We start from the raw sequence: 19,547 nt of genomic DNA on the forward strand, positions 1-19,547 counted from the left end.
CCACTTTGTCCTCTGAAAATATCACCCCAAAATAACCTCAAGTTACACTTTTTAAAATCTTTGTTTTATTAGAAAAGTTGTAGGTTTACAAAAAAGTTATACATAAAATACAGAGTTCCCAAGCTATTCTGGAATAAGTCACCAGAGGAGGACAAAGGATAGTCGGTAAACAGTCTATATTACGCTTCAGTGACAGACAACGTCACATTTTTGGAGTATTTTTTTTTTGATAGATTTTTTTTTCAGCCACCATCTATTTTGCTACTTCTTGTTAAGGAGTAAAGTCTAATTCCTCTAACCTTTAATCTGGAATGGCTTTAGTGACTTGTTTGTTCAAAAGAATGCAACAGAAATGACATTCTGTGACTTCTGATATGAGATCTTATGAAGCAGTGATGCATTTAACTAGGCTTCTGGAAACTCCTGCTCTTGGGAGAGTACATATGATAACCCTGAAACCACCTTGCTGTGAAGAAGCCCAAGCCACATGAAGAGGCTGCATGGATAGAGATGCCTGATCTACCCCCAGCTGTTTTGGCCATCCTGTACCAAGTGCCGGCCCAGTTAGTGAAAAAGATTCAGGTAATTCCAGCTCCAGCCTCCAACTGTCGTCTCCATATGAATAACCTCAAGAAAAACAAGTAGCTGATCCAGTTAACCCCCAGAACCATGAAAGCTGAGTTTTGAAGTGGTTGATTATATAGTGTCCTGGTTGGAAAGGATCATGTACTCTAGAAAAGCCATGTTTTAATCCTGATCCATCTTGTGGAAGTAGCTGTTTCTTTTCATCTTTATTCAGTACTGTAGATTGGAAACTTGGTTAGACCAAGTTCCAAGTTCCAAGATCCATGGAGATGTGACACACCCAGTTGTGGGTATTAACCTTTGACTAGAGGGAGATGTGACTCCACCCATTCCAGGTGGGTCTTGATTAGTTTACTGAAATCCTTTAAAAGGGGAAGCATTTTGGAGAGAGTGACAGAGCCACGAGGACAGAGAGCCACGAGAACCTCAAGAGCCCATGCAGCCAGAGACCTTTGGGGATGAAAAAGGAAAATGCCCCTGGGGGAGTGTCATGAAACAAGAAACCTGGAGACAAAGCTAACAGATGTCACTGTGTTCCAGCTGAGAGAGAAATCATGAACTTCATCAGCCTTTCTTGCGTGAAGGTAACCTCTAATTGGTGCCTTAATTTGGACATTTTTATAGACTTGCTTTAATTGGGACATTTTCATGGCCATAAAACTGTAAACTTGCAATTTAATAAATTCCCCCTTATAAAAGCTGTTGTTTCTGGTATATTGCATTCCAGCATCTAGCAAACTAGAACATACAGCAGTACCTAATCAGAACAGGCTTATTACAAGAACAATTCACGTCTTGCTCATGTAAAGACCACTGAGGATCCAAGGCAACTGTTCTCCATGAAGTAGTTCAGGCTACTACTCTGATCTTAAAGACTCCTAGATCATGATCTTTTCTCTAAAATTTCCATAGCTGTGGAAAGGATCACTGAAGTGCCTCCCACCAGCGATTAAATATTTCAATCTGTAAGTGATGCACACATATCCCTTCCGTTCCATCCCATTGGCCAGAACCACTCACGAGGACCTGTCTAACTTCAAAGGGGTGTGGAGGCATAATCCTTGTGGGCTGGGGAAGGGAGGGGAACTGGATATGCATCTATTGCACACTTCCCTCTCTCTTGACACTGTCAGCTCATCAGAATCTAAGCAATTCCCTTTCGTAATAGGAACCAGCAGTTTTGTGTAAACAGTTGCCCTGCAGTGTCACCATTACGAACTACCCTATACAAAAGCTCTTTTCCTAGTACCAGCTACCAATCATCTTACAATTGTAGGTCCATGCTTCAAACATGAGTGAGATTGAACACTGAACTAGTTGTTATTGCTGCATAACAAATGATCCCCAAACTCAGTGACTTAAAGTGATGACATTTATGTATTGATTATCTCAGAGTTTTTTTTTTAACATGGGCAGGCACCGGGACTCGAACTCGGGTCCTCGGGCATGGCAGGCAAGTACTCTTACCTGCTGAGCCACCATGCCTGCCCATGGGTATTATATTTTAATAATAGGGATTGAGTCCTCATGGCTTTTAACTACTATTAATTAACATGTAATTCTGGCATATCTTCTCTGCAGCCAAGATCAATCTTTCTCTTCTATAAGTACTAATCAGAGATTGATGTTATGTGCCCTGGAGTATGCTTAGTGGTAGAGCTGTCTTTGTTTTAAGTCCAGGAAAGAAACCACATTTTTTCATGATATATTGACCATATTATCCAGTTTTATGCTTCATACACATAGTAAATGACTGAAAAGAACATTTTGAAGAAGCTCATTCACCTCTAATTTAATTCAGTCTTTCATGCTAAAGCTGTGGTGCTCCTAAGGTACAGATTCACTTACTGTATATCTGGAAAAAGACTTAAAAATCATTTAAGGCAACTCTCATTTTAGAGCTGACAAACTGTAAGTTTAGAGAAGTGTGAGGTCAATTGTATTGCAGCTGGCAATATTCTTATTGATCGGCTCATTTTTTCTGTAGAACCCATGTTTTAAAAATTTTTATGAACTTAAAATTCATCTTTGTAAAAAAAAATACAACTGCATAATCTAGCTTCACCATTGTACCAAATTAGGCACTGATGTCTCAATATACACGTGCAAAGAGTGTTTACATTATCCTCTCCCTTTCAGCAAGAAATGCCCATCATGTCCTCCATTTCTTTTTTCATTAAACGCATCTATTTTGCTGTCCATTGCTATTATTTTTGCAACCATTGAGGAAGGAACGCAATTTTTAATTGCTGGCCATGCTTCTCTTTAGGTAAACCCACGCAAGCCAGTCCTTTTTCTTGGAGCCTGGATACCCGCAGTGCACGTTCTGACTTAAGCAGCATTGGGTCATCTGTTTATTTTCAGCTCAGCTGCAGAGTGGAAAGGGCGGCCGTTGTTAAGGCAACCGACACCCGGGCAACCGCAAGTCTTGGCGGGAGTGGGCGTGGCTTCGGTGCGCAGGGGCCGATAAGAGGCGGTGCCCGTAGCCCGCGTCGGGTTCGAGATCTCCGCAGGCCGGGTTAGGCGGCGCGGCCCGGCGTCTCCTCCGGCGGTCGCGAGAGGTCCAGTCAGGCGGGCCTGGTCCCGGTGGGCGGCGGGCACCGCCCGGACGCCCCTTCCTCCGCCCCAACATGGCGGGCGGGCGCTGCGGCCCGCTGCCCACCGCGCTCCTCGCCGCCCTCCTCGCCGTTTGCAGGGCGGCGGCGGCCGATCCTGAGCAGGCCGTGCTGCCGGCCGAGCCCAGTCGGGTCCAGCCCATGACCGCTTCCAACTGGACGCTGGTGATGGAGGGAGAGTGGATGCTGAAATTGTGAGTGTGCCCGCCCGCCATGCCGTCTTCGCGGGTGCCAACCTCCCGGCTCCGCGCGGGTCGCCCGCGGAGCGTGACTGCAGCGGGGAGAGACCTTGGGCGCCGAGCATGTTCTGCCGACGAACTGCGGCGCCGGGGCTGTTCCCCGTGTGCTGTGCATGCGTGCTCTGCCCATCTCCTTGACGGAACTCTCCGTTTAGGGATGCAGTGGTCAATTTACCGGGGGGGGGGGGGGGGGGGTAGGAGCAGATTTGCAAGAAAATCGTGTATGCTTCGGTATCGGTGTGTGTGTGGGAGAAAGAGTGGTCATTCAATGACATTTATACACACGATAAATATCAGGTGTGAGCCAAAGTGTTTGTTGAATGAATAATTGACTGCAGCACGGTGAAGGGCAGACCTTCAAAATGGCTTAATCTCTTCATTTTGAACACCTGAGATGCCTTTGTCACAAGGAAAACAGAAAGTTGGGTGCCTTTTTAAGTTTTCAAACAAGATTTCAAATGTTATTTTTTCAAATGTTATTTGTTCTGATTCTTAGAGGTAGGACTTTCTGGGTAGATTTTCACCGCTTCATTGTGCCAGTGTCATAGAGAGAAGGGCATTTACAAGTTGCCCCTTTTGAACAGTAGAAGGTAATGGTGGATAGTGCCTTTGCTTTAAGAAGATGGGAAAATAATAGTTTTGAATTAGGAAAAGGCAAGGAATTTGTTGAATGCAACCTAATATTAAATTGAAAGTTGAGAAGTGGTAAGATGGCTGAATGGGCTTCAGAGACCTCCGTGGTGGCCTTGCAGGGAAAATGAGGAATGTCTGAAAATGACTCCTGAAACCCACATCGCTGTGGTGTCAGGCAAGGTACACACTTTGATAACTACTGTCTGATATTGACATTTATGCTGAGGACATAGACACACAATTGGATTTGTCCTTTATTTGTCCAAGACTGAATTTTGAATCTTTCAGTTTAGATGGTGAAAAGCTGGCCTGGAATAAATTGCAGGCAGATGCCTGTGGAGTGAAGACTTCAGTGTTAGATAAGGGACCAAAAGTTATAATTCACCTAGCAGATTATGTTGTTCAAAGAACATAATGCACTTTATCCCTTCACACATGCATTTACTGTTATTTCACTACAAAGAAGAGGATGTTTTAGACTTAAAATTAAAATACTTTGGGGATTATAATAGATCATTAAGATTGTTAAAGAGATCCATAAACATCAAGCACTTATTAAAATAAATCACTTTATTTTGCATGGAGTGAGGAAGCCATTTTCTATTTAAGAAACAACTTTAAAGAAGTGGGGCTTTCTATTAGGACTGCTGTGCTTGTAATTATCGAAGAATTTGAGAAGCTAAGCATTATCAGCTAATAGTACATTAAGTTCTTTTTATCATTAAGTGTCTATGCAGTGAAGTTTTTCTAGATGTCAACTTTCTATTAACTGAATTTATGTTTGTGCTTGAAGGTCAAAGCAAGAAAGGGTTCGTGATATTTATGGTGTCATCCCTTTTAGATGGTTTAGGAGAGCTCTGCTTCTTATTTTAACTTTTTACTTTGAAATGATTTTAAACTTACAGGACAGTTGCAAAAATAATATAATACAGAGAATTCCAGCATAGCACTCTCCCCCGTCCAGATTCTCAGCTCTACCATCTTTTTTTTTTGCAAGGACAGGCACTGGCATGGCAGGCAAGAATTCTGCCCGCTGAGCCACCTTGGCCTGCACTCTATCAGCTTTTAACATTTTGCTACCTTTGCCATATCATTCTATCCATCCATTTAGATATTTGTCTATTTTTATTTTATTTTATTATTTTTTTTATGCTGCATGGTGAGGGTCACATTTCATTCTTTTTTCCATGTGACTGTCCCATTATTACATCACCATTTGTTGAATTTTTATTGTTATTTGAGAAGTGCATGGGCCAGGAATCGAACCCAGGTCTCCTGCATGGCAGGCAGAATTCTATGACTGAACTACCCTTGTACCCTCTTATTTTATTTTTAAGTAAAAGAATGAAGAACACTAAAGCTCAGGTGAGTGTAAGCCACATTAAACCTAAAAACGAGCCGCAATATTTGGCCTTGTTGATCCTTAAGATTTTATACTTCTTGATAATTGTACACGTCTAAACGATGAGAGAGATTTTTCTAGGTTTGACATGTGTCCAGTTGTGTGGAATATACTTGGGCTGGGATGCAGACAGTCTTATAACTCAGAAGCAAGCTTTGCAAAACTTGAGATTATTTTAGTGGAAGTTTTGTTTCCATCTAGTGCACTCCAGATAGGTTGATATGAAGTGAACCTTAAGGGAAATAAGATTTAGACCAGGTACGTCCAGCTTCTTTCTGTATACCGAAGTGCTCATCCTGAAGAATATTATGAGTCTGTCTACATGTGCCCTTGTTTTCTGTATTTTTTTTACAACTTTGGTGAAAAAATCCAACACCTTAAAAAATATAAAATTCATTATATTCTCAGTGCCACTATTGGTCTGCTATGAATTTCTAAGAAGTCATTGAAACAGCCAATAAGTCCATCAGAATTTTGGATGAAGGAAATATATTAATACCAGTACCCATGTTAGCAGTTTGTGCAGGTGAACTAGTCATGATAAATGGAGATTGTTAGGGGTCCACAGAAGAATATTTAATTTCTCTGAAGAAGTAAGTTAGGCTTTCTGATGGCAGTATTAAAATTTTGACATTATTTTGAATAAGTTCTTTATGTTGATTATGTGCTATCTTCTGGGAATCTTTCTTTTGTATCCCACCCAAACAAAACCTCTATAATGCAATTCCTGTTTCTATTGGTATCAGTAGAAATATTGGTATTGAATTTGGAAGGACCTAGCACTGTTGATTGTTCTGAGACATGAAAAACTATGAAAAAAATTTAATTTGTTATATATATTTTTGTCTATCAAACAGTCAATTTTCTGAATCCTTGGAATTGACTTTTCAGTTTTAAAAAAGTACTTCTCTGTTATGGAGAAATATCTGTAAAATATATTTGCAATAATAAATCTGAAAACTTCCCCCATGCTTAGATTTTCTTTAATGACATGGGCTTATTTTACTCAGTGTTTCTCTTCTTGTCTGCTTTCACATATTTTATAATTTTCACCTCTATTTCTGTCCTGTCGCTATTACTGCAGTGCTGTGTGTTTTGTCCCTTCACTTCTGATGCAAAGTTTGCTCACCTTATATCAATCATTGAGAATATGGCTTTTTGTTCTTTTGAAACACAAAAGCATACAATATGATACATTCTATATATTATTTTGGTAGCTTTCTTTCCCAAAAGAAATAAGTAGAAGTCCAATCAGTTTAATTTTGGTCTACATCCCTATGAACTGATATCCAGAGCAAAAATTTGTCTTTTGAATTAAATTAATTTACTTCCTGTAAAACATATAGATTTTAATAAACACTACTTTTTCTGACTTTGTTCTTGGGTTGATCATGTTTCAAAATGAATATAAGCCCCTATCTGATGATGAAGGAAAGCCTCTCTTTTTTTTTTTTTTAACCCTTGGACCTTTAGATGTTAGTATTTCCAGTATCGTTCTTTTACCTAGAAAAAAATGTATTGAACATCATTGCCTTGTCTTACCCATGTCAATTAGTTACATCTTGCAGTTTAATAGAGTGCCTTGATTTGTTGATTCAAAATTTAAGAGATAGTCATTAAGTACTTGCTATGTTCCAGATTCAGAGCTGGGGACCTGGTAAGACGAAGATGAATTAGCTAAAGCCCTTTAACTGGAGGGACTGAAAGTCTCCTGTGCTCGGAAGGAAATAACTGCTACAAGTAGCATTCATTTATTTAGCAAATGTTTACTTAATGGACATTCGTTGGAGGTTCTCAAGATGGCACTATTGCTATTTTGGGCTGGACATTTCTTTGATATATGAGATGGCCCCTGCCAGTTCTAGTACTCTTCTCATTCTTGTGACATAAAAAATATAATGTACCCGATTTCCCATGTATATATCCTTATTCCCTCTGATTGAGAATCACTGTTCTGGTATCATTATGGGTATTTAAAAAAATGAAAAAGAGGCCCTCAAAAGCTAACATTCTAGAAGTATTTGATTTTAGAACACTTATGCAAAGAGTTTAAAGTCTCATTTACACTTGTCATCCACATCATCTCCACTAACACCACATCATCATTACAACCACAATAAGCAGTGACATCGTGACATGCTAATCCCTCTTGGAGGAATCTTGTTTAGTCCTTTCTGATGGGTTTAGAATGCATATGTGCATAAATGAGAGTGGGGGGGAAAGATGGGAGGGAAGGAAGTTCAGGAAAGTGTATTCATTTGGCCTCTGGAGGTGTTTTACATATAGTAGCTTCTAAATTAATTTTCTTTAGATATAACAGAATATGATAATTTAAAAAGCTGCAGCAACAATGGGCCAGCTCCCATATCGGAGATTCAGTGCTGATTTATCTGCACCATGGAAAGAATATACTAGGTTAATGAATAATGAGGTCTCAGTGCATTTCAGCAAAATCAGCTCTGATTAAATCTCAAAAATTGTAGCATTAACAGTGCCGCAGACCAGTGGGTAGCTGCTTTATAGAAAATGGTGAGAGAATTTCTAAAATTACCTTAATGACATTTGTATATCTGAGGAATGATTTAACCACAAACACAATTGATGTAATAGCCTATCTAGAGAATAGGGACTGGGATTTAAAAATATATTTGCTCATCTACCAAACGTGCCCGAGTTGTATGCAAAGTCAGTCACACTGAGATGCTAAGAGGATTCATTAAATTGTGCTTCAAGATTTCTTATGTTTGATAACTTCATTCTTAATGAATCGCTCTGTCATAGCCACCCCCCACCCCAGTATATTTTTGGTCTTACTTCGTTTGAAAATTTTTATTACATAAATTCCTTGTTCTGGGTGGTCTCACATGACCTTAAGTATACCTGTTTGACAGTGAGGTTGTAAGCTTCAGATGAGCTAATGCATCATAGAAGTTGCCTCAGAAACCAAGCAGTACCTTAAAAATGTAATTTGCATTAATAATCATTCTGAAAAATGTATCTGTTTTGCCAGGTGTCATCATATCTCTCAATAACCTTTAAGGTAGTGTGGTAGTTAAATTCAGTTGTCAACTTGGCCAGTGAGCGTACCTAGTTTTGTTGCTGCGGATATGAGTGAATGGTACATGAACCTCATCTGTTGCTGATTTACATCTGCAGTCAGCTAGGAGGCGTGCCTGCTGCAACGAAGGATGTTTGACTTAATTGGCTGGTGCTTAAATGAGAGAGCACAATGTAGCACAGCCTAAGCAGCTCGCCATTCCTCATCTCAGCACTCTCAACTCGGCTCAGGCCTTTGGAGATGCAGAAAGAAGTAACCCCGGGGAAAGTTGTTGAAATCCAGGGGCCTGGAGAGAAGGCCGGTAGAGACCATCCTGTGCCTTCCCATGTAAGAAAACCTCAGTGGAAAGTTAGCTGCCTTTCCTCTGAAGAACTAACAAAATAAATTCCCTTTTATTAAAAGCCAATCTGTTTCTGGTGTGTTGCATACCAGCAGCTAGCAGACTAGAACAGGTAGCTATTATGACCCCAAGTTGCAGTTCAGGAAGCTGGGACATGCGGAGGTTTTGTCTTTCTGATTCCTCTGGAAGAGCTTTTATCCAATATACTAAACTGCCTTTGAAGTGTATTTTATAATAAAATGTTCCTTTTTTTTTGTAAGTTTGCCAGTTGCCTGAACCAATCTCATTTGCCAGTTGGATATTTAGATAATAACTTATTTTTTCAGATGATGAATCTATTTTTCTTTTAAGTGTATTCGTTTCTTTATTTTCTCAGTAAACATTTTGAGCACCTGCTTATATCAGGGATATACTTTGCCCTGGAAATGTAGTGATAGAAATGTTTTTTAAAAATCTAGGTTCACAGATGTCAGTGGATTTGTCTTAGATTATATTCCCTGGTTTATGTCTCCTTGATCTCTGGTCTGTGATTGTGAGCTGTAATGGGAAGATTAATGACTTTGTAGAATGATCCTAGAATTGGCTATAATGGTTTTTTCTGGAGATGGAGATACAGAAGGATAATAACTGTGCTTGCTAAGTTGGCTGCTTCTGGGGACTGGATGGAGAGAGAAATGCATGCCTTGCCTTTGGGCAGCTCTTTCTCTTCTTGGCTCTGTCCAATTTTCACCTCTCGTCCTAAAATAAATGTATCTTTCTCCCAAGTCCTGACTTTTCAGCAAATTCCACCCACCTACTGCATACACATACTTTTTTATAATGTAAAAGGTCAAAATCTGTCCAATTTCGAGCGGGGCTTTTGTTGTTATTATTCAGCTGAGTTGGTTTATGTACATCATTACATTGATATATATATATATATTTTGGGGGGCTGCATGGTCTGGAAATTGAACCCGGGTCTCCGTCATGGAAGGCGAACATTCTTCTACTGGACCACCTGTGCACCCTTCATTACACTGATATTTGAATGACACATATAAACGAGCTTCTATGCACTTCAGGATTCTAGATGGATTTTTAGGTGATGATCTGATAGTACCTTTGAACCTAAGTCTTGTTACAGAAATTCATCAGTTTTCTAGTACTTACTCCTTTTATTTTGTTTCTTTCCTAAGGCATCTTTTTTTCTGGTTGTTGATTGCTTTTTGGGCCAGACATTCCTCCTTACCTCCATTCATTTCCCTACCCCCTTTTTCTCTGTTAGTCTAGATATAGATGTATAACCATTCAGGAATGGAAGAAATGAAAATAAATTTGGGGGAATTGACATTTTAAAATGCTTAGCCTCCTTATCCAGAACTTATTATCTCTCTTCATTTAATAAATTCTTTAAGAAAATAAAACTTATGAAAAATTTCGCACATATGCAAAAACAGAAAGAATAGTGGTGAACCCCCATTACTCACTACCCAGGTTCAGCAGTTATCCATATATTGCCAGTCTTGTTTAATCAATACATCACTGACCTCTACCCCTTGAGTTTACAATTTATATACCGTAAGATTTACCCGTCATAAGTGAGCAGATAAGTGATTTCAAGGCCTTTTTTTATATCTGTGGCAAATATTCCCTTAACTTTTTTGACTTGAGTTAAGGATTTCTTAAAAATTTAAGTATATTTAAGCCTATTTTAAAAATATGTCTAGCTGTTGTGGACAGCCTGAAATATTCAAAGTGCTTGGTATTTTTTTCAGGGTATAGTATCTATTTTGTGAACAGTGATTTATTTGCAGCATCTTTGTTTCTCCATTGTACCAACTTTTTTTTGTGTGTGTGTGAGACATTATTCTGTAAATGTTTGTTTTCCTTTTAATTGTATCATATGTAAGCATTTTAGTTTTAATTTTATTTTGTATTAAGCACTGCCCTACCATTACTTTTCAGTTTCCATAAACTTTTCTGATCACAATTCTTACTAATTTCAAATATCATCTTTCTTTCTTTATTAGTTTCCCAGGGTAGCCCAAACCAATGGTTACAGACTTGGTAGCTTAAAATAATAGAAATTTATTCTTTCATAATTCTGGAGCCCAGAACTCCAAAATCCATGTGTCATTGAGGGAGACTCTGTTCCATGCCCCCTCTTACCTTTTGAAGACTAATGTCCATCCTGGGGTCCTCCACATATAATGGCATAACTCCAGTCTCTCTGTCTTCACATGGACTTCCCACTGGTCTCTCTGTTAGATCTCCCTGTCCTTTCTCTTAAAAGGAATTCAGTCATTTGATTTAGGGCCTACCCTAAATCCTGAATGATCTAATACCAAGATCCTTAACTCAGTTATATTTGTAAAGACCCTATTTTCAAATCGAGTCACATTCACAGATACCAGTGGTTAAGGCTTGGACTAATCTTTTGGGGGACACTACTATCCACTAAACTTTTCAAGCAGGAAACTTCTCTGGATTTCCATTCCAGAATCTACAGGTGGACTCCTGGACCACACCAGAGTGTTATGGTCTGAGTACTTGTGATGGTTTTTCAGAACCATAGGAGGGCAAGGTAGGCCACTAGCATTTTACCAGGATGACTGCCCAGTTCTTCTCTTTGCTTCCATTTTGTCCTTCCCTGATCCATCTTCCAGAGAGTTGCCAAAGTGATTATAATGGAGCTTTGAATAAAGTCCTAACTATTTACACCATTCTTTTTTTTCTTTTACAGACCATAAATGATGTGTTCACCCTCTACTTCAGTGTGCTTTTATCTCTGTTTGTTTTAGAAGATTGCTCAACCCCTCTCTAGCCATTACCTCTGTTTCAGATCTTAGCACAGATGCTTCTTTCTCTGTGGTCCCTTTGCGATACCCCAGCTTCTTTGTGTCTCCATAGCGTCTTGAACTTTCCCTTACCTGTTCCTTACTCTCAGTTATAGCGTTTACACTCCTGTGCTTATCTTCTTTCATCCCTGTATTGTGCAGTTTACAAGGAGAGGAGGCACCAAGTCTATCTGATTCACAGTTGTAGCCTCAGATTATAGCGCAGTGCTCAGTGATTGTGTATTGAATGAAAAAATAAATGTAAAAGACAGGGCCCTGATCTGAAGTTCCAGGTATTTCTAACTCTTATATAAGAAATTAATGGATGGATTAAATTACCACCTCTACTTTCCTTCTCAGCATGGTTCAGAACCGCCATAAATCTTTGGGATGACTCACATTTTCTGGACACCCACAAGAAACAGATATTCTGGTCTCTACCCATCAGATCTGTAGCTTTTTTGGATCTGGAACTTGTTTGGCTAGTTTATGGGCATGTTTGTAAAAAGTCCTCCTTTAGTGAGGTATTCAAAGCAGTGTTACCCTCAAAGATCAATCTTTCCGGAAAGTGACAAAATTTAGATTGATTGTAAGAATAAGATTGAAACAGAATATTTTATGTATTACAATAATGTTTGAAAATCTTCTCAGACTTGGGCTATTTTTTTTTCCTTAGGGATTTGATGTTCATACGTTAAATCCTAGGGGGAAAAGTACTGCTTTTCTGTATCGAATGACTTTGGAAAAGCTTGCTTTATTTTCGTAATTCTCCTAGCTAAGAACTTTCTGGTCTTTTTTTTGAATGCAGTATTTTGTTCTTTAGATTATTTTCCATGTTTATATTATTCTCTTATAGTTATGCCCCCTGGTGTCCATCCTGCCAGCAAACTGATTCAGAGTGGGAGACGTTTGCAAAGAATGGTGAAACACTTCAGATCAGCGTGGGGAAGGTAGATGTCATTCAAGAACCAGGTACTGTAAATGTTGAACGTTGAAGGCCGAAGTTTGTTTCCAGCTTTTTTTGTGTACTGTCCGGAGGGGTCACATTTCATTATTTTTCCATGTGAGTATCCTATTGTTGCAGCGCCATTTTCTTGAAATTTTTTTTTTTGTTGTTGTTTGTTTGTTTTGCTTACTTGTTTTTTTTTAGGGGGTGGGGGAGTGCACAGACTGGGAATCGAACCCAGATCTCCCCCATGGCAGGCAAGAATTCTACCATTGAACTAACCTTGTACCCCCTGTTTCCAACTTTTAATTTGAAAGTTTTCAAGCATACAGAAAAGTTGAAAGACTAGAATATTGATAATTCATGAATATTGACATGCTAAAGAGAATAGGTCAGGATTTGTCAAGATGTTTCCTCAGGGTGACATTTAACTGATTCTGTTTTTGGTATATTCTGTAAACAGATGTTTGAGCAGCTTCAGGTTAGACATTTATAGCAAGAGTACTTTATAGATGATGCTGTGACTTTGTATTGTACACCCCATCAGAAGGTACTTACTGTCATTGGTGAGGTTGAGTTGAGCACTTGGTTAATTAATTTGTGATTCAGTTACAAACAGCCCCACTTTGTGATTAGCAGGTAATATATGGGGAATGGGGTGATACTTTGGGCCTTCAAGATCCGTGAATATCTTGCTTGAATCAGATATTTAATTGTAGGTTCTAGAATGATGAATTTCCAATTCTGTCATTCCATCTACATTTTTTTGAGTTGCAAGTGCTGTACATTTTAAAGAGAAAAAAGCGGTTGTTTTTATTCCGAAGAGTGGAGAAAGATAAAGGAGAGTCTTTTAAATTGTGACTACATATAAACAATTAATTTATATTTGTAGTTAAAAAATAATCTTATGCATTATATATAAATTGAGAAGAAAAATTGGGCCTTTGTGATCCAAATCTCTAAAATGTGGATGTTTTAGATTTTGTGAATAAATTATTTTTATTCTGTAGACCATGGTCATCTCTTCCTGTCTACATTCAATTTCTACCTAATGCATCATTTTATGAGTAAAGAAGATGTAAATATGAAAGTGTAGCTATTCTCCTTTCTGTAATAACTGTGAGTTCAAAAAACAGAGAGATTTCTATTAAAAGCCACGAGTCTTCAAACCTGTACATTTGAAACAAAACTGCCTGCGCCCATGTGCTTCTTAGAGGTGGACAAATTACAGTTTTAGTTTATGATTTTTGATTGTTAGAGTGACTTATTCTGTTTGTAGGCCAAGTCATTGCAGTTACATTTTTGCTGAAAATTTATTTTCATCTGTTAGTAGTTTGATTACAGTGAACTTAGTTGTACGAGTTGTTAATTATTAGTGACCAGACACATTCTGTGATAGGTTTCATAGAAATGCAGTTGTCCTCTTCACATTTGAGTCAGTATACCTTTTGTGAATTCACAGCATAATCTGAATTATAAAAATTAAGCATTTAGCTCTGTGATGATATTCACGAGTCTTAAAGTCTAATTGAGTGTGATCTTTCCATCTAAAATGTAGACTAACACTTATTTTTTCCTATTGTGAATGGATTAAGTACTTTTTAAATAATTAAGAGAAATTGATTATGAAGAAATATTTTAAAATAATGATTCATAATTATGTTTGTGTGTGTGTGTATATATATATATATAAGCTATATGTACTCGAAATATGCATTAAGGAAGAAGGTAAAAAACTACTCTTATGTCTGAAATTCTCGTTAGGAATAGTGAAACAAAGTCCCCAAGAAAGGAAATATGATTGTTTTATGTATTACAACAAATTTTTAAAGGCAGAGACTCTAGAATTCTTCTCAATGATAAAACCTTAAAAACCATGATCATAAATAAAATTAGCCAAATTTTACATATGTGATTGAGTGACCTGGAGAATATTTGCCTTCAGATTGTACTCTACCATAATTTTACTTTGAATTACAACTTAATGCTTTAAATTAATTTCTTAAAGAATTTAGAAATACAGTGCTTATTCAATACATATTTGAATTCCTACTCTGCCTTGTTCTAGATGAGACAGAGGCAAGTAAGGAAGACAATGTTCTGGCTCCTTGTTAAGCTTATATTCTAGTGAAGGAAATAAATAGTATTAAAAATGAAACAAAACAATGTTAGAGGGTATTAAGAGCTATGAATAAAGATAAACAGGTTAAAAGTGTAGAAAATGATGGGACAGCTATTTTAAATAGAGTAGCCACGGAAGGTCTATCTCGCTAGGGTTCTTGATAACTTGAGGAAGTGAACTACAAGCTTTGGGACACGAGCATTCTGGGCAGAGCCATGCTTAGGAGGGAGTGTACTTGGTTTATCTGAGAACAATATAATGGCTAGTGTAGAACTGGAAATAAATGGGAATAGAGTAATAGTTAGCAACTAGGTCATCTAAAGTCTTATTGATCATGGCAGAGAGTTGAGACTTTTTTTGAAATATAATAGGCTGGAAGTTACTGGAAGATTTGAACGGATAAGAGGCATGATCTGATCTAGGTTTTGAAAGAATTCCTTTGGCTTCCAAGTGAAACATTGGCTGGGGGAGGGTTTTTATAAGATGATGGTTTGGACTAGGGACCTAGCAGTAGCTACAGTGGTAAGTGGTTGGATTTGAGATACTCCATTTGGCTGGTATATCTCAAAGAATTTCCTGATGGATTGGTTGTAGGGTGTGGAAAAGATGAGAAGACTGAGAGGGAATTAAGTCCGAAAGGTTTAATAGACATCCAAACTGAGATGAGCTAGAGATGTAAATTTGAGAACTAGCAGTATAGATGATATTTGAAGCCAAGGGAAGAATTGAGATTACTTGGGGACTGAGTGCTACTGGGGCTTCGTAACATTTAGAAGAAGAAAAGGGCAAGAATGCCTGGCAGAGGAGGAGCAGCCAGTGATAAAAGGAGGAAGATGGACAAGTAGGAAGGTCCTGGAAACCAGAGGAAGAGGAGGGTGCCTTATATCGTACTAACTCATTGGCAAGCCTCCGTTGCAGCTCATCCCTACTTTTGAAAGCACTTTAAGTGTTTCTTCATTTTTACTAAATTAAGATCCTGAATGAGTAGTAAAAACCACTGAAATGATCTTCACTATTTTTCTCCCTCAGTTGAGTACTTTATTGCATATTTATGAATATAAATTTCTACTTTATATTCTGCATTCTTTTTTTAGGTCTACATTCTTTCTTCAGGCTGCCTTGCCACAGGAGTGCTGTAACATAATTTCATTTCTTTTCCCTGCAAGTCATATTTTTAAATATAAGAATTTTCAAAGTATTTCATGTATACTTTTTGGTTAAACCCGTAACTCTTCCATCGGTGTATCTAATCAAGTAGTTTTATATATTTTGAAGAGAAAGCCTTTAGGTATTTTGGACAAAAAAAATAAGATTTCAAAATTATAAAAAGTGAAGTTTATTAATACTGCATTTTTACAGTTGAGGTGTCAAGTTAAGCAAAGGAGAGTCCTGTAGCTAGTTTGCATTACTTTGCCTGTATACTACTGCATAGACCAGGTGATGTTTCAGTTGAGTTAGTTTTAGAAATTTTAGAGAGTATGTACTTGAATTTCCGTTCCATACAAATGAGCTTAGTTGTCAATGACAGGAAAACACCAGCTGCTCATAGAGCACCATGGGCGTTGCCACTTTCAGTAGATTAGAGGTAAACCAGACCCCTGCCAGACCAAAAATAACATGGTGTTTAAAACTCTCTATTTGCTGAGTTTTCTACACTAAAGTTAGCTAATATGATAAATTATAAACTAGTCTTTTGTATTATTTTGGCAGTCTCTAAATTAGGGTCATTTCTATTTTTTTATTACCTACTCTTTTTGGGGGGATAGTTAACTAACAGTTAATGAGCATTTACCTCTGTCTGTCATGCTAATCACTTCTGTGTATTTTAACTTTACAACAACCATATGAGGAACAAACTTATTTCTTTCCTGTCATTCAGGAAACTGAGGTTCAGAGAAGTTAACGTGCGCCAGGTAACAAAGCTACTAGACAGTAGAATAAAAGCTATTAGCTATCCCTGTTGTCGTGATATTGAACTTAATTTTTGTTGTATTTTTTGCATATTAAAATATAATTCTCAGCCATGATTTCTCTTCTTTCTCTAATATATTTTTCCTGATATAATTTTTTTTTATTGGAGGAGTTACAGGTTTACAGAAATTTCTTGCAGAAAATAAAATTCCTATATACCTTCTCCCCACATACACACATACAGTTTTCACTACTGTTAACTCTCTGCCTTAGTGTAGAACCTTTGTTACAATTGAAAAAATAACATTATTATAATTACACTATTAGATATAGTCCAAAGTTTAAATTAGGGCTCATTGTTTGTGTTGTACAATCCCATGTTTTTTTATTTAAATTTTAATTCTAGTAATATCTATATACTGTAAAATTTCCCCTTTTAATCACATTCAGTGTATAAATTTTTGATAGTAATTTAGTGGTGCTAATTACATTCATCTTGTTGTGCTAGTGTCACCATCATCTATTACTATAATTGTTCTATCACTCCAAATAGAAACTCTGTACAAATTAAGCATTAATTTTCCCATTCCCTGTCACACCTCAGCCCCTTGTAACCTGGATTCTAGCTTCAGACTGTGAATTTTCTTATTCGTGGTATTTCATATCTGTGAGAGCATACAATATTTGTCCTTTTGTTTCTGGCTTATTTGATACAATTTGATGGTTTCAAGATTTATCCGTGTTGTTGCATGTATCAGAACTTCATTTCTTTTATGGCTGAATAATTTTCCATTGTATGTATATGCTAAATGTTGTTTGTTTGTTCATCTGTTGAGTGACACATAGGTTGCATCTATCTTTTGACTATTGTGAATAATGCCACTATGAACATCGGTGGCAGTCTCTCCTTTCATTTTTTTGGGTATACACCTAGAAGTCGGAACCAACAAACAGTTTTCCACAGTGACTGCACCATTTTACTTTCCCACCTGCAATGAATGAGTGATCATGTTTCTTCTTATCCACTGTGACACTTATCTTCCATTTTTTGAACAGTAGCCATTCTAGTGGGTATGAAATGGTATCAATTTGCATTTCCCTAATGGCTAATGATGTGCATCTTTTCATGTACTGTTGGCCATTTGTATATAATCTTTGGAGAAATGCCTATTCAAGTCTTTTACCAATTATTAAATAGGGTTGTCTTTTTGTTGCTGAGTGGTAAGATTTCTTTATGTATTCTGGATATTAAACCTTATCAGATAAGTAATTTCCAAATATTCGATTACATCAAATCTGTAAATTCCTTTAGGTAGAATTGAAATTGATAGTTTAACAATATTTAATCTTCCAGTCCATTAGTATGGAACATCCTTCCATGTATTTAGGTCTTTTTTTAAAATTTCTTGTAGTGAAGTTGCTTAGTTTTCTTGTATAAGACATTTATGTCTTTGGTTAGATTTATTCCTAGATATTTGATTCTTTTAGTTGCTATTATAAATGAATTTTTTTCTTGAGTTCCTCTTTTGATTGCTCATTACTAGTTTATAGAGATACTCCTGGTTTTTGCATGTTGATCTTGTATCTTGCCACTTTACTGAATTCCCTTATTAACTCTAGGAGCTTTGTTGTGGAGTTTTCATTATTTTCTCTATATAGGGTCATGTTTCTGCAATTAGGGAAAATTTTACTTCTTCCTTTCCAATATGAATGCCTTTTACTTCTTGGTCTTGCCTAATTGTTCTCGCTACAACTTCCTGTACAATGTTGAATAACACTGGTGACAGTGGACATCCTTGTCTTGTTCCAGATCTTAGAGGGAAAGTTGTCAGTCTTTCACCATTGAGTATGAGGTTAGCAGTGGATTTTTCAGGCCCTTTATATTGAGGAAATTTCCTTCTATTCCTAGTTTAAGTGTTTTTGCCAAGAAAGGATGTGCTTTTGTCAAATGTCTTTTCTACATCAATTGAGAGATCTTGTTATTTTTCCCTTTGTTTTGTTAATGTGGTCTATTACAGTAAATGATTTTCATGTGATCTGCTTTTGCATACCTGGAGATAATTCCCACTTGATCATGCTGAATAATTCTTTTAATGTGCTGTTGGATTTGATTTGCTAGTATTTTGTTGGGAATTTTTGCACCTAAATTCATAAAGAAAATGGGCTTTAATTTTCTTTTCTTGTATCTTTATCTAGCTTTGCATTAGGGTGATGTTGGCCTCATAGAATGATTTATGTATATGACCTCCTACTCAATTTTTTGGAAGAATTTGAGCAAGATTTATATTAATTCTTCTTGGAATGTTTGGTAGAATTCCCCTGGGAAACAATCTGGTCCTGGGCTTTTCTTTGTTCATAGGTTTTTGATTACTGATTCACTCTCTTTACTTATAACTGGTCTGTTGAAATCTTTTATTTCTCCTAGGGTGAGTATGAGTATAATGAGTATAATTCTAGGAATTATCCATTTCATCTAGATTGTCTAATTTGTTGGCATACAATCGTTCTTAGTAGCTTCTTAGGATCTTTTTTATTTCTTAGGAGTCAGTACTAATGTCCCCTCTCAGTTATTTTATTTATTTGTGTTTTCTCTCTTTTTTTCTTTGTCAGTCTAGCTAAGGGTTTGTCAATTTTATTGATCTTTTCAAAGAACCAACTTTTGGTATATTTAATACTCTATTATTTAATTCTCTGTTTCATTCATTCTACTATAATCTTTGTTTCCACTTGCTTTAGGTTTAGTTTGCTGTTCTTTTTCAAGTTCCTCCAGGTGTGCAGTTAGAACTTTGATTTTAGCTCTTTCTTTTTTTAATGTAAGCTTTTAGGGCTATTCCTTTCTCTCTCAGCACTGCCTTTGCTGCATCCCATAAGTTTTGATAT

The 19,547-nt window shown here is 37.2% G+C and overlaps 1 protein-coding gene across 1 annotated transcript in view; it reads left to right on the forward strand.

The window, feature by feature from the left end:
- The first annotated feature begins 3,051 nt into the window (after positions 1-3,051).
- The window catches only part of TMX4 (thioredoxin related transmembrane protein 4), a 44,182-nt gene continuing 27,686 nt past the window's right edge, over positions 3,052-19,547 (forward strand). The window contains exons 1-2 of the mRNA XM_077115721.1: positions 3,052-3,394; positions 12,545-12,660. Of these exons, the coding sequence (XP_076971836.1) occupies positions 3,216-3,394; positions 12,545-12,660 (295 nt within the window). The 5' untranslated portion in view covers positions 3,052-3,215. The remainder of the gene's footprint in view (positions 3,395-12,544; positions 12,661-19,547) is intronic.

The sequence above is a fragment of the Tamandua tetradactyla genome, chromosome 1 (genome assembly GCF_023851605.1).
Source record: "Tamandua tetradactyla isolate mTamTet1 chromosome 1, mTamTet1.pri, whole genome shotgun sequence".
Taxonomy (NCBI): domain Eukaryota; kingdom Metazoa; phylum Chordata; class Mammalia; order Pilosa; family Myrmecophagidae; genus Tamandua; species Tamandua tetradactyla.